The sequence below is a fragment of the Bombus impatiens genome, unplaced genomic scaffold (assembly GCF_000188095.3).
Source record: "Bombus impatiens unplaced genomic scaffold, BIMP_2.2 scf_0487, whole genome shotgun sequence".
Lineage (NCBI taxonomy): Eukaryota > Metazoa > Arthropoda > Insecta > Hymenoptera > Apidae > Bombus > Bombus impatiens.
The window spans coordinates 1899646-1914770 of NT_176906.1; the positions used below are offsets into that span (position 1 = coordinate 1899646).

Here is a 15125-nt window from a genome sequence, read left to right on the forward strand (position 1 = left end):
AACACGGCGAAATGAGCGAAACTCGTTTCCCTGGATTATCTTTGTCACGCGAATTGTTGGAGGAAACTCGGTCGAAGACAGTTGCAATTAGAAAAACAATTTGGAGGCTGACAGTCCAGCGATAGCAAGCGTGTACCGCGCTAAATACCACGTTCCTCCATTAACGGGTATAGACAGATCTATACAGTTCCATCCAGTTTCGTGCAGCGTCGGATGAATTCCCAGTCCTATTATGTGGCGGCCAACCTGTACAGAGCGTTAACATTTGAAAAGTTTTGAGGAAACATTAACTCGTGCGTGTACGGCTAACAGCATCCACCGCTATACCCTTATTCAATCTCGATTCGTTTCTACCCTCTTCGTACCCATACCATGTATGGATCGTTGTATGTTTGCAACCGTTTCTCCTATATATAGCCGCAAACTGCTGTAATAAAGTTGATTAAAATTTCAAAGTGACTGTATTATATAACCTGGAAATCCTTCGAACTCTGGAATAAACGCGAAGTCGATTTATTTTTATAGGGTGGAAAAGTTTCCTCGTTTCGATGCACCTGAACAGCTAACGCAAAGAATTACGCCCGTTTAACCAAGCATCTTTAAATTACTTTGCAGGTTCGTTTACCCAAGGGACAAGACACGCTGCTTTGGTGTCGCGTTCTAAGGATGCCAAACATTGATCACAAACACCACGTCGTGAAAGTAAGTTCTCCTCGTAACTGTAACCTACTTACTCTTAACCATGCTCGTGCCGCGTCTTACGCATCTAACCCATCTAAACTTGATTAAACCGTGAGCGTATGAACAGATTCTCGTCGACGTGGAAGCCGTCGAGCACCAGAGATCTCAGTCAGTTTGTCGACTGGAAATCCTTGCAAGTATCTTCCAAGGTCCGGGAACGATCGTTTCGTCGGCTGATGTACGGTTAATGCCGAGAGTCAAGAGCCCCTCCATTAGAACGAACGACTGATGAAACCGTATAAATCGCGCTTCCGGCAGATACAACGCGAATCCTTTTCTTTTACGAACACATCATCGCGTTGCTTTCACGCGTATATGGCAAAATATCTTTACACGGTTCGAGAGGTCTGTCATTCGCGCGAAATCATTCGTCGAGTTTGATCTCTATTTCCAATCGTGATGTTCGAAAATTCCGATAACGCTTCGTGGTTTTGATGTATCTATTTCTAAACGACCGATCGACGAGGACGTGTGACAGTCGACCTGTAAAATCGAGTAACCGCGACTTGTTTTCCATCAGTAAAACGCACCAGCGAAAAGTATTTTCTAGTCTTATTCGAATTTGCTCGGATATCATATCTATATGTATATTTATCGTTATGATATATTTCATCACCGCGCTAATGTTAATCTTGCGCATGAAGCAGCGGAATGACATGAGGTGCTCGGATCTAACTCGATTATTGATTGGGAAAACAGAATAAAACATAAATGGACGGGTAACACGATATTTCCTAGTAGTTGTGATACGTAACATTAGAATAATATTTCTCATGAATCGTTGGCGACTACGTCACGTAATGCTATTACGTTGCGATTCTCGTCTAACGAAGTCGTGAGAATGACCGTTCTATGTGAAAGTTAGCCTTTATCGAGGTATAGCGTATGTTCGTCAATAGGCAACACATGCTTAAAATTTCTGACGTGCGATTCATACTGATTCAAAGGCACACGTCGATTCGTTGAAAAGATCCTTGATTTATCGAAGATAACTTTTCATCCATTCGAAAACGCTGGTACGTACGCGATGAATTAAGTTCTTCCAAGTCAGCGGCGCGAGCCATTCTTTTTTTTCCTCTCTCCCGCTTTCTTCCTTCTTCTTATCTGACAGGTGTTGAACTGAGCGTGCATGGACTCTTCCTTTTTCAGTACGAGCCGGTGATACAACCCGGAAGTCACGATTACCTGCATCACATGACTTTGTACGAGTGTCGTAGAGATCAGGCGCTATTGGAGTCCGCCGCGAAGACGTCCGGCAGTGTTTGCTACGAGCCCAATCAGCCGTCTCTTGAGTGTAACACAATCGCGGCTATCTGGAGCCTTGGTTCTGAGGTATGCTACGTGATACATTTAAATGTAAATGAAGAATTAAATAAATTTCCCATCCGACGTGGATATCGGTTCGAGATATAATTTCACTCGAATTAGAAAGTGAACAATTGGATTCGTTTCGGTTCAAGCGATTCTTAAAAGAGAAATTAAATGCAAATTGCTAAATCGATTCGAGCCATGATATCAAACAATGTAACTCTGACGTTGAAATATTGTTTAAAAACACACTTGGCAAGTTTAATTGTATTCGTCCAAGAGTCAGAGAGAGAGAGAGAGAGAGAGAGAGGAGTCTTCTTTCCTTTTAAATTATTTCATATGGATGACAATGCTTTCGCATGTACGAACAATTAAATCATGACACGATGTCGCGTGTGAGATTACCGGCTGTCTCGCGATCAGTCGCATCTTCTCAGGGTATTCGTGTTACCAGCGCGACCACGAAGAAACGAGTTCGCGACGCTCTCTCGCTCTCCGCATTGGTATGCATTACACAAAACCCAGAATTACCGCGATACTCTCTGCGTTGTACCAGTATGTCTCTTACGCTTGTCCCAGGATGACGCCAGATTAACATTTGTGGACAATGATTTACCTCGGTGCAATTACCCGCCTCACTGATTCAAATCTCGATTATATTTCAAATATGATTTATACATATAATTAAGCACCTGTGCTTGCTTTACTTTAAACTACACCACACACTAAACATGTTACACATGAAACTTAATCCATAATAAATAACACAATCGATAATGAAAATTCCCTCGACAACGCACGTACATAGGTACTTTCGCGTTGCATTTAAAAATTCTTCACGCAAATATTTATCGTAAATCACAGTAGTAAAAACTGAAAAAAACCATTTATCCCTAACACGAGTCACCCCATGAACCTTCGACCATCGTCCATAAATCTGACGCTCCCGATTCTCGAATTGTCAGACATGTACCTAGCCAGCGTATAATCGAACGTTCGTCACGGTTTTTCTCGCAGGGCTTCAATTATCCACCGGAGGCCGGTTATGCGCTCGATCCGCACATAGGGCCGCGCTACTACATGCTAGAAACACACTATACGAACCCACAGATGGATGCATTCATCAGCGACAGCTCTGGCCTGCGTTTGCATTACACGGACAAGCTGCGCACTCACGATGCCGGCATTCTAAGCGTCGGCATCGACCCGAACTGGAGGCATATCATACCACCCGGCCAGCCAGACGTTATCTCCGAAGGTCATTGCATCTCGGATTGTACCGGACACACCATACCCAACAGCGGCATCAACATATTCGCTGTCATTATGCATACTCATCAGCTGGGCAGGAAGGTCCGATTGCGTCAGATAAGGTCTGGCGAGGAGCTGCCACCCATTGCGTCTGACACCAATTACGATCCTAGCTATCAGGAGTATCGGAAGCTGCAGAAGCCCGTCAGGGTCTATCCGGTGAGCGTTTGTTTCTCTCTCGTGATCATCGACCAAGTCGATGGTCGTGTTTCTGCACGGTTTCTTTCGCAGCGATTTAAATGGCGATCCAAGGAATCGATATGATAAAATTCTTCTAGAGGTGATAGGAAAATGAAGCGTATAGTGATGGAAAAGTTGTGTACTTATTTATTCGGTATTAGCGAAGCATATGGGGTAATCATAGGTGGGTGTATGTGTTTTTCTTACAGGGTGATCATTTAATAGCCGAATGTACATATTCATCTAAATCCAGACAAGCAATCACGCTAGGTGGATTGTCGACGAGGGAAGAAACTTGTTTGGTATCCACGCTTTATTATCCTCGCATCGAGCTGTCGCTTTGCTACTCTCTGCCTTCATTGCCGACGGTTCTGCAGAGTTTGGGAATCCAAAAGCTGATGCAGTGAGTATTTATCGTAACGTTTTCTGTTCGTGTTTGAATATCGACAATAATTTCGATGAGACCTCTCTTGTTCGTTCATTTTGCCAAACTGTCCGCTATGAAACAAACGAAACAGTTAGGTTGACTTGAATTTCGCGAAATAATCACGCCTGTCGGTTCGTCAGTTGTTTCATTTTTCTTTTTTTTTTTTATATATCGAAAGTTCAAAGACCGTTTGAGATTAATTTACGCGGCAGGTTTGATACCACGTTAATGATCACGACGTATGCCTCTACACACAAAGCAATGACCAGACGTTCGCTCCTTTTACTCTGATTACTTTAAATTGGCAATTAGGGACGGCGATGGCCCGTGCGTCACGACCGCACGACCTGTCGTTAGTTCAACGAGCGTCGGTTATATTGCGCCAGACGCATCGTTTATTGCATTACGTAATGTTACGTGTGTCACGAAGACGCTTCCTGCGACGTGTCACGAACCTTAATGTAACAAGCGTCCTGTTTCACTAAACACACTCCGGCTACATTGAATACCGTAGTTAAATTACTGTTATTACTACCACTAATATCGGCAGGTCGTCGCTAGTTGGATCGTTAACTCCGACAGAGATCATTGTCATCTTTGCGTGACATCGCGACCAAATTGCTGTATCGACCAGAGGCAGGCAAACAACGCTCCTACTTCAAAACCATACACCTGTTACCAATAATGCAATCATTACCGGGCCATCAAACTAATTAGCCTAAATACCTAAACGATCAGCTTATTATCATCCATGTACCATAACCAAAGATCTGAACTCCTATTTTCTGTCTTATCCGTTCGAAATCTAGTTCAATCTCAGGACGTTGACTAAAATTTCCTGATCAAAAAAGAGAGAGGTACACGTAAACGTGTTCCTGTTTTCTTCAAGCCATACACAAAGACTTGCAACAAGCTTTGTTTCGGCAAACGAGCGCGCTTTCACGATGCGGGTCACGGGAGCAAAGTCGTCTTCGGGACTCCTGAAACTTCGTCTCTGTAGGACGTGGAATCGAGCCAAGCCGTGACAAACCTTCACGTATCATTCTTTCTCGTTACAGGGGTTCTAGCCCGGTAAAGATTCAAGAACCGCAAAAGTTGTCCGGCATGACATTGGAGGAACGTTTGCTTAGCTACGACTGGGAGACCAGTTTTCAAAGTTTCCGAGAAGCTACTCGAGGAGGCACCTTCAAACCCCTCTGCTGGACGAACAAGGGTGTGCTGCCGGGCACGGAGAACTTGGAAGTCCACTATCCTAGGATTTTGAGGCCGTACGAGGAGGTTAACTTGCCTTGCTCGAAGAAACCTCTAAGAAACAAGTTGTCGATGTTGCTCAGCGAAGACGAAGATATCGGTGCTCCCGTGGATCCTGACAGTGACGAGACAAACGCCGTCGAACGTGGACAATTGGTGCGCAGCAAAGTGTCCCGCAGCAGTGACGGACCAACTGGCGGAAGTTCCTCGACTAGATCGGTACCACCGATGGTCTTAATATTGACCATTTTGGTGGCTGTAATTGGCGGTACGTTCAGGTGAACACTGGTTGGTCGTCTGCACGCTGATCGACCGATCGATCGATTTCGTTTATCTAGGACGGCCGTTTTATCTTCTTGTTGATCGCGCTGGATCGGGGAGGAGATGCATATGTAAGTACGTACCGGTGTGTATCCTCTGACGCGTCACTTAAACTAAACAACTATATTCATCGTTGATTGGTCGTTGAATGAGGACGGCGGTAGATACCGGGGTTCCCTTTCGCGTTCGTTTCCACGTCTATCCGGTTTGTCCTACTACCGAACGATCGCAATTTTTCTTACGGAGACGATTCGTTTTACGAAACACATCGAGGAAGAGTTGATCGATGGATCAGCTGGATGGATTACCTCGATCGACGTGGGAAAGAGAAATATTTTTGATGGTTTTGAGTCGTGATCGCGCACGGAACGAATAATGGATGTTGTCGACACGAGACGATCTATTGAAGATTGCCAAATATATTTTCCCCTAATGAACGTCCATCGAAGAGTAGGATCTACGGTGTCCTCATTCAAGGATCAACCTCCCTTTTCGCGATCTCTGCTCGTGTAACTATATTGTTATAACGAATCGCGTACTCGCGCAGGACCATCGTTGGATATCTTTCGACTTCGATCACTCGTCGTTTCTCAGTTTCCACCATCTAATTTTTTTTCAAAATATTGCACAAATGATACTGTGTGTAAAAAGCTAAACGTATAAATACCTCTGTATCTACGAGGTACTATTTATCGATCCGTATCGACGCCGGCATAAAAGCAAGCTTTTAGGTTCATTCGCAAGTAATCGATTCAGAATTTAATTCGATTTCATTCGGTTAGTCGCGAAGTATTTCGCTTGAACATGGCACGGGCAAAGGCTGATACGATCAAAGGAAGTCCCTTGAAATCCTGCAAAGAATTGCGTTTCCGTCGTAACGTTAACACAGTCGGCGCTTGCGTCAAAACGGATGGATCTCTCGCCCTTTGACACGATCAGATAAAAGGAACAACGTGAATACGGATGAATCGTGAATCGAAATCGTGAGCGACAAAGTTACTCGTTGCTCTTCTGTTTCGTTACTTTCCACTATAGCACTGTCTGTTATACGCGATTCGACGTATATTATATTGCGTGAAATATAATACAATAATTTTAGGATCGGTCGTACGTGAATATGAACTTATATACGTGTATAACCTTAATCGATCTTAGCCTACGTTTGTTTGGTTGATAATAATAAATACGTGACAGCGCACGAGAACGAGAAAGGACGAGAACGAGAATTGAACGAGAAAGAGTAAAAATATGATACAAGTTTTCTAGTCCATTTTTACAAACAACGGGCTGCGTTTCCAAACTCGACTTGTCATCTCAAGAAAAAAGCAACATAGCGTAAGTCGCGAATATGTACTAGCCGATTCTCTCCTTCAGCAGTTCTCGAACGAAAGATATCCACGAGGAAATTGAAATCCTGTCTATTGTGCGGAATTATTTTGAAGCTTCTAGACTCGAAAGAATTTATATTGTTGGCTGTTTATTTAGCAGGCTGAGAACCAAGCGAATTGAACGCATTCGGGTAGTCTTGACGAAGAGAACATTTCTAAAGAAGTAGCTTTCAGGTGCAGCTTTCTAGATTTTTCAAAGAGTAATCTCATGGAGAATCGCTTGGTTCCCGCCGGAGTCTGTATATTCTGTTACTATTAGATTTATACGAATAGATACGTTTTTTAGCGGAGACCATATAAACGTTGGTCGATTCGCACTCGGGACTAACAAACCAAGTTTGCAACGTTTTTCACTGTACCGTGGAATTATTGTAGCCTCGTTACGTGTCACTTGACCAACGTTTGTACCATTTCCTTTGTAATATTCTGTACAGTTCCTTAAGTGTAGCTCTCGTTGTTCAGCTGGCTGTTCATGCCGGAGATTATTTATTTTTTATTTAATTGTATAGAGAAGAAGTTTACTTGTCGCGTTGATACTCTGTTTCGCCCGCGTTTCCACGCGTTAGATATATATGCGTTTTTATATATTCCGCGCGCAACATGTTCGCGAAGCGCGACGGTCGGGAAGCGTACGTTGAGTTTCTTAATGCGTTCTCCACCGCTCGCTGGGGGACACTTGTCACTACGAATGGCACACGCGGTGTTGCATCGATCTCTACGTGATCGATTCCACCAACGGAAGACATGTGCTTCCGTTTCTTTGCGACGCCACGCTTTAAAGCGGTGCTTTGACTCCTTGGTAGGCAATCGATAATGATTGTCTCGTCGAGCGTTTGTGATTAATTAACAGCTTTCATAGCTGATTCAGACTTACGAATTGATGATTCAAATAACGATCTATTATCGAAACTATTACTGGAATGTCATGTTTTATTCGACTTATCGAACAATGTAACATTTGAGACAATAAAAGAATTGTTTTAAAGAACAATTTATCATGATCATGTTTAAATGAGAGAACATACAAGAGAAAAATTTACAAATATCGATACAGATGTACGAATATCGGTCGGGAATTATCAATTGTTATTAACATTTTGAAATCACCAACAAGAGTTAGACAATAGAATTGTTTCTTTTTTTCGATACAGAATTAAATCCAATCTACTTCGCGTAGTTACTTTAAATTGATCCAATTTTTGACCTGTTACAATGTACCCTCATTTGACACTCGTTCAGTCGATTAAGTCTTCGAAGCACCACTTTAATTATTGGGAAAGGAGAAAGAGAGAAGGAGGGAAGGAAGGAATAACATGTATGATGGCGTGCAAGTAGAGGACTTACGCCGGAGCACCGCGATCGATATCTTTGTAGTCAAGAGTCCCTTAATGCGCGCGCTTTTCCTCAATTCTATTTGCATCGGGGGAGAACGCAAGTTTCACAGTCGGAGACACGAGAAGCGAAAAGCTTCGTAGGCGCGTTCCTGTTTTTCCAGAAAATCACACGAGCGAAATGTCGCGGTTTCGTTTTCCGTGTGTGTCTGTTGTTTTTCATTCTCACATCTGTCTCTCGGTCGTCTATTAAAATCTCTCGTTTGTTCTGTCGATGTCTTTTAGAACCGATCTCCCACGACTTACGACGACCGATTGTCGATGATAAATCTCTCTCTCTCTCTCTTTCTTTCCCTAGTGTAGAAATATTAAAAAAAAAACCTCACTACGTAGTCGGACTAATCGGTAAAAATAATAAGCGCGTAGTCACGTTTTACAATTTAATACTACGATAATTCGTAAATGTCATAGGAGATCTGTGTGTGTAGAGATCGTAGGGAAGTCGAGCGATTATTACCTTCATCCTCGAGGAAAAAAAAACGTTACTTTTAAGCGCTGAAGGTCCATTCCTTTCCGATCATACTGCTGTATACTGCCGACGAGTATACTGCCGTGATACTGCCAATCGTCGCTTCGCTAATGTCAGCGTTCCAATTCGAAGTTATACTCCGTCTTTCTGTTATTATTGTCCCTCTTTTTCTGTTTGTAAACGCTTATAACATGGAACCATCGAGTCAGCACGTACAATATTTACACATTTAAAAATATCCATACGACACGCAGACCTACGTACACAGAAATGAAAACAGAACAAGTCGTTCGAGACTTGTCGATGATGTTAAAACATCGACGAAACAGTACGACGGTGATGCAATTGATCGACGATTGAAGGATAGAAGCAAGATAGTAAACACGTATTGAGAGATGGAATAATTTGAGAAACATTCGATCGCTACTTTCCCTCCCTCGAATTTCTTCGCTGCGTGTACGAAATGTACGATCCGTTACGGGATAAGCGATGATTTATCACCGCCGAAAGAACTTGTTATAATCGCACCGCGCGAGAGGCGAGGAGAGGAAGTCGTTTCGAGACTTCTTCCGTGCTACGATGTCGACGCGCTGGCTTCAGTCTCAGTGGCCGTTCGCTGACGCTGTTATCGCAGGCGTCGCCGTCGTCAGGATGTTTTAGGGGATGTTGCGTGTTGGGAGGGGCTGATAGGAACTGCCGGTGATATGACCAGAACAATCAAGCAAAGTGTCACAAGTAAATGTCATTTATGCTGGGATAATTATGTTAGATAAATAGGGAACGATATTACGCATTTATATTCAATGATCTTGCATCGTATGTACGTTAGCTGGTTCGTTATCACGCCGAGATCCCTGGCTTCCATCGAGATTCCGATAAGAAAAACTACTATAAAGGTTACCGTTCCATTGTAATTTTTTCCTAACAGTAAATTACAAACGTGTACGACGTATATACTAGCGAACGATTATATAATGGAACAACGAGGAAGTAACGTGCAGTACCTGAATGGAGAATCGGTACGATTGGTGAAGCATTCACCGATTACTCGCCGATTCAAACTTGAGACATAAACAAATTTGAGCCAAGTCGATAAAATTGACAAGAGAATGGAGAATGGAGATAGCAGAGACGTATGAAAAGTGGCTTTTCGGAGTGCGAGGAGATTAGACATTGAACGAAAACTCGGCGGAGCCAGGAAATCGGGAAATGTATGTACTGTATGTAGAAAAGATTAGCGACCATCGTCAACCAATGCCTGTGACCCATTAGCTAGATATTGGGGCACGGTGATCGTGCGAGAAAAAGCAAACGAGTGGACGGGAAAAAAGGAATCGAGCGAATAGCGTGTGCGTGTACATAGAGGTACCCTGTATATATAGTTTTTAGATTTAAATTACGTCCCGGACTCTTCATAAGCACCTACACATTCGAATTCAGATAGCTGGCTAAATAGTATCTTGTATCTTTATAATTTACATGTAACATGTTGAACTTGTACTCCCCCGCAGTGTGTGCGCGCGTGTGTCCGCGCCTAATGACACGCGCGCTCACGCACGGATCGTACGCGTTACCGGGCGTCCCTATCCTTCCAGACCGCTCTTAGATTTATACCTAATTTACACTGGATATTAACGTCTAAACGCTACACTATCATCTACACTGTAACAAATTGTATTATATTTTATATATATAAATATGTAAATGTTTTTCTAAAACTAGTCTCCACTTTTCATTCGCCTTGCCATATTTCTCATTCCTTTCATGATTATTTTAAGTATGTGTTTGTATGTTTAACTCGGTATATTAACTTAAACAACTTGTAAATTGTAATTAGGAAAGTAGGAAGAGGACTTTATATAATAAAAGAAGAAATTTATTACCAGTCAACGAAGTAACAAGATACTAGGTAAGTACAGTTTCTGTTTTCTCATTAATTTTCAGTGCATTACCAGACAAAGTCTTAGGAAACAGCTTTCTTAGAAACAAGCTTAATTTACGTAAACCCTTCTAACTTTTTTAATGGTAACGTAAAAGGACTTTGTTGTCGAACGATACGCAATGAAACACCCGTGGAGCTTAATACTATAACACCAAAGGAAACTGATGTCAGCCGAAGCGTCGCGATCTACAAATTCCTAAATAGCAATCTTTGCTCTCTCGGTTTCAACAAATCGAAAAATCACTCGTTAATGAGGTCGAAGCAGCGACGACTCTGTATGTTTCAAGTCGCTAATTTACGTATTACAGAATTTCCCCCCGTCTATCACCAATTTGGCGGCAACATGGCGGAAATACGGTTCACAGGAACGTACCTAGCCATAGAAATGAACGCGTGATATCCAAGCACAGCCCCAAGGGTCGCGGTGGGCCAATAAAATTACCATAACCAACAACAAATCAGCCACCAAGCACACTATCGAGCGCGACACAACTAATTACACGCGCGTATATTAGTTGCAGGCCAGACCCTTCTGAAACCACGGCGGCTTGGAACTGTTCGGCTGTTGCTGGCAGTTTCAATCGGCGGCCCGATCTAACCGTCAGATTACAACGTGGATTTACCAAGGCGTCCAACTCTCCCTCTCTAGTGTTCATTATTCTCTCTCTCTCATACATACACGCGCGCGCGCGCGCGCGCACACACACACACGCACACATACTTGGATGATCCACTAATGAACAAGTTCCTCGGCTAAGTTCGCTAATATTCTGCCTGTACCGACTGTCGACTAATCAAACTTCCGGCCCTTGCGCGTTACCTTAACGAGACAAGCGGTTTCTTTTTTTTATTTCGGAGCTAGATGTATTCGAGAAGCTGAATTCACTAATTGTGAAGGTCCTCCAGGCGTTCTCAGAAGTTTCGGCAGCGGATATTGTGCGAATCCACAGCGATCGTGATGCGGAGGCTACCTGCCAAATCTCGTTAACATTATTTACGATAATTTAATTGGACGTGGAGAGTATGACAATTTTTTATGTGTTGTATTATGTGCATGGTAGAAAAAAGTAAAAAGATATTTGTGAAATGTGATTTTAGATATCGGGACAATAAAGAAAATTTATGCATAAAAGTGTTCTTTGAGGTTTATCTTTTAAGTAATTATTTAGCTTTACGATACAAACACTTTTCCAGCTGCGTACAAGCTGAAAAAGGTTTTCTAGTTTAAGAAGTATGCATACTTGTAAAATTAAATTGTTTTTATGACAAGATCCGATTAAATAAGAATAGATATGGAATGTTTAATGGATGAAATTGATATTGATGCGATTGATGAAAGAATAATCGCATTTATAGAAAATAATTGATTCTGCAAAAGTGTTCGGTAACATTGGTGTTCGTTTCAATTTACAGGAGTGTGATAAAGAACTATTGATCTTTTGCTGTGTTTCTCGCCAAGTTTCGCACTGAAAGCACAGCAGAGCGCATTGCACCGTGATCAGGTAAAATAAAACGTGTGTATTCGACTGATAATTTCGATTGATGAGTATTTTCGATATTGCCATATAATTGTTTGCTAACAATCCGTTTTGCTTTATTCAGCCAGTTATAAGACTCGCATTCATTCAATTTTTGCAACTGCGTTTAAATCCTAACAAATTCATAATATTTTCTTTCAATTATAATACAAACGCGAAGTCATCTATTTCGTATTAATCCTTAATAAATTTTATCTTTAATAATTAAATCTATTTACTAAAGCAGTTTTCTATTCTACTGGAAAAATAAATGTTAAGCTGTTTGAGAAGTTTGTAGCATTTTTAATAATGGATAAGTATATTTAATGGGATTAGAAGAGAATTATTCATCATAAATTTGTGTTAAATATTTGAATGCTAAACTTGAAGTAAATATTGTTTCTAGTTCAAGAATAGAAGCTGTAACTGATTAATTAAAAAGATTTCATTGTTAGAAACATTCAATAACTATTTGAAGGAGTCTATTGCTAAAAAAGAATAGTTTTTTTTTCTGAAAAAGTAAAGCTACATGTTTGAAATTCAATAAAATATGAAATCCATACAAATACATTGTCTTCAAATATTTTTAAATTTAGTTACGAATTTTTCGAGCAACTCTAATATATTTTATTAATACTTTCGACATCTAAATTCTATTTGTTTAAGATTAGCTTTATTTGGCTGAGAATAGATTAACAAAGATCCTTAAATGATTAATTACGCCGCAGCCAAGGCTACCCAGTAATCAGCTGGAACCGAAAATTTCCAGCAATTAGCGGCTAGTTCGTTGCTGTTCTAGAATGCACTCAAGCAAGTAGCTCGGTGCAATGTAACTGAGCCATGACGCAATCCAGCCGCCTTGCCGCTTTCGCTCATGTCAGTCGATTATCGAGTTTATTTAAAGTGCGCCAGGTATTATTACATTTCCGTGCGCGAAGTTAATTAAAAGCTGCCAATGAACGCGGAAAGCAATATTCCAAGACGCACCGACAGCGCGCTAACGAAACTGTTCATGGAAACCGTGCTCAATTGTCGAGGGACGTCAATCTTTTCTAACGATTGTTAGCCGGTTGAGTTAGCCGGCACTGGTACCTGTGATCGATAAACAAACCGTCTCGAGAACGAGCTCTAAGGAAAGCTTAATGAAGCAATATTCGCCCGACGTTTTGCGATGGACGTTTTTTGCCCTCGACAAGCTCGTATCGGTCAGAACATCGTATTCAGAACGATGGATGGGGAAAAATGTAGTAAAGAAACAGTTTCACGACTTGACGGTGAACAAATTGTACTTATACCTGTGTTTGAAAACTGTTCTCTGTTGGGTTTCTTTAAATATTGTTCTTATTATTTCAGTCGAAGAGTAGGTAAGAATTATCAAGGTAAAGTGCTGGTAAGTACTTATGTTAGATATCAACGTCTGTTCGACCAACGTAGGATGGTTTATTTGTGGACGATTTACGAGGATAAAGGTATCGATAGGAAAGATTAAAATGGCTGGACGGTGTGTCGTGTGAGACGAGCAAATGAAAAAGGGCCGAATCTTCGATGGAATCATCGGAGATTGATTAAAAATATAAAAATGGAAAATTGATTTAGTCGACCGTGAGAGATACGAAATAGGTCGAACAATCTCATCGCACGGAATCTCTCGGACGTCGGGGTTCGTCAGTGTCGAAACAGTGTAGGTTAAAAATATATTTCTATCAGCGATATAGAAGGTAAATATGAACAGAGATGAGGATGTAACCGAGCAAAAAATACTTTAGAAAAATAGATCTGTGTTACTTCGAGAATTACTTATTGTTCGAGTTCTACGAGATAAAAAAATATCATTCTGTTTTACTTTCCATTTTATAATACAAAGAAATTGGCTAGAAAGGAATACGATAAGATAACGATGATAAACATACGATCGGTCAGCAGCAACAGCAAAGGATAGCCGATCGACGTTCCGCTAGATGCAAATTCTGGCTAGTTCCAGGAACCAATCAACGGTTCGCACCGTCATGAAATTTACGTTTTCGTGTGCTGTGTGTTACGCACGGAGACAAGAGAGCGACGAGAACCAATCAGCGTACCTTCGATCAGGTAGCAATAAATATCTAGGGGCCGAAGTATGCGAGCGACGCCTTCAATGAGAACGCGGACTGTGTTTCGGGTTCCCTTCGAACTAGCATCGACTAGCAGCGTCGTCGGTGCCGTTGATTGAAATTTATGTCCGATGGGACTACGGCAATTCCAGCGGCTCGCATAGCAATACCGTCGCGTCGTTGCCTGTCGGCAGATTTTGGCGTTTCCGCGATACACCCAGGAGGATCCAGTCTCGCTAAACTTCTCGTTTCGTCTCGATGTCCGAGCACTCTCGCGTTTACCCAAGTGTTTCGAGATTGAATTCGCTTTTGCCCGCTTCGATTTTCGTATCCCTCCAATCCCTATCCCTTTCACCCCTTTTCTGCTCTAGCTTTGCTTCCTCGTTCACCCTAGTGGATATATCCCGGGAATGGTTTATTCTATATTTGTCGCAGAAGGGTATGGAACATTTTGTTTGGGATTTTCTGCCCTAAAAGTGAAAGAGGTTATGCAAGTCGATTGCAAAACGGATCAAGTAAAGGGGGATGCGCTAGATTGCGTAAGAGGTGGACGTTTGGGAAGGTTTGGCTTAACGCTTCGTTTCGTTGCGGTTAAATTCGGAGTTTGTAAATGCATGGCAAAATGGAGGATACATAGGGGTGTTAGATATTGTTCTTAAAATATCGAGCTAAAGTATCGAGCTAAAATTTTATTTCCAGAATTGAAAGCGTTAGATTAAAAAATTGAAATTGAAATCTGTCGCTAGCAACGCGAATTGGATATATAAGTTGTTTTGCTTCTGTGTTGTT

The 15125-nt window shown here is 41.8% G+C and overlaps 1 protein-coding gene across 1 annotated transcript in view; it reads left to right on the forward strand.

Moving 5' to 3' along the window:
- Positions 1–5860, forward strand: part of LOC100748651 (MOXD1 homolog 2) — a 172172-nt gene extending 166312 nt beyond the window's left edge. Inside the window, exons 5-9 of the mRNA XM_003490919.4 lie at positions 616–702; positions 1891–2073; positions 3067–3519; positions 3750–3943; positions 5026–5860. Of these exons, the coding sequence (XP_003490967.1) occupies positions 616–702; positions 1891–2073; positions 3067–3519; positions 3750–3943; positions 5026–5500 (1392 nt within the window). The 3' untranslated portion in view covers positions 5501–5860. The remainder of the gene's footprint in view (positions 1–615; positions 703–1890; positions 2074–3066; positions 3520–3749; positions 3944–5025) is intronic.
- The last annotated feature ends 9265 nt before the right edge of the window (positions 5861–15125 follow it).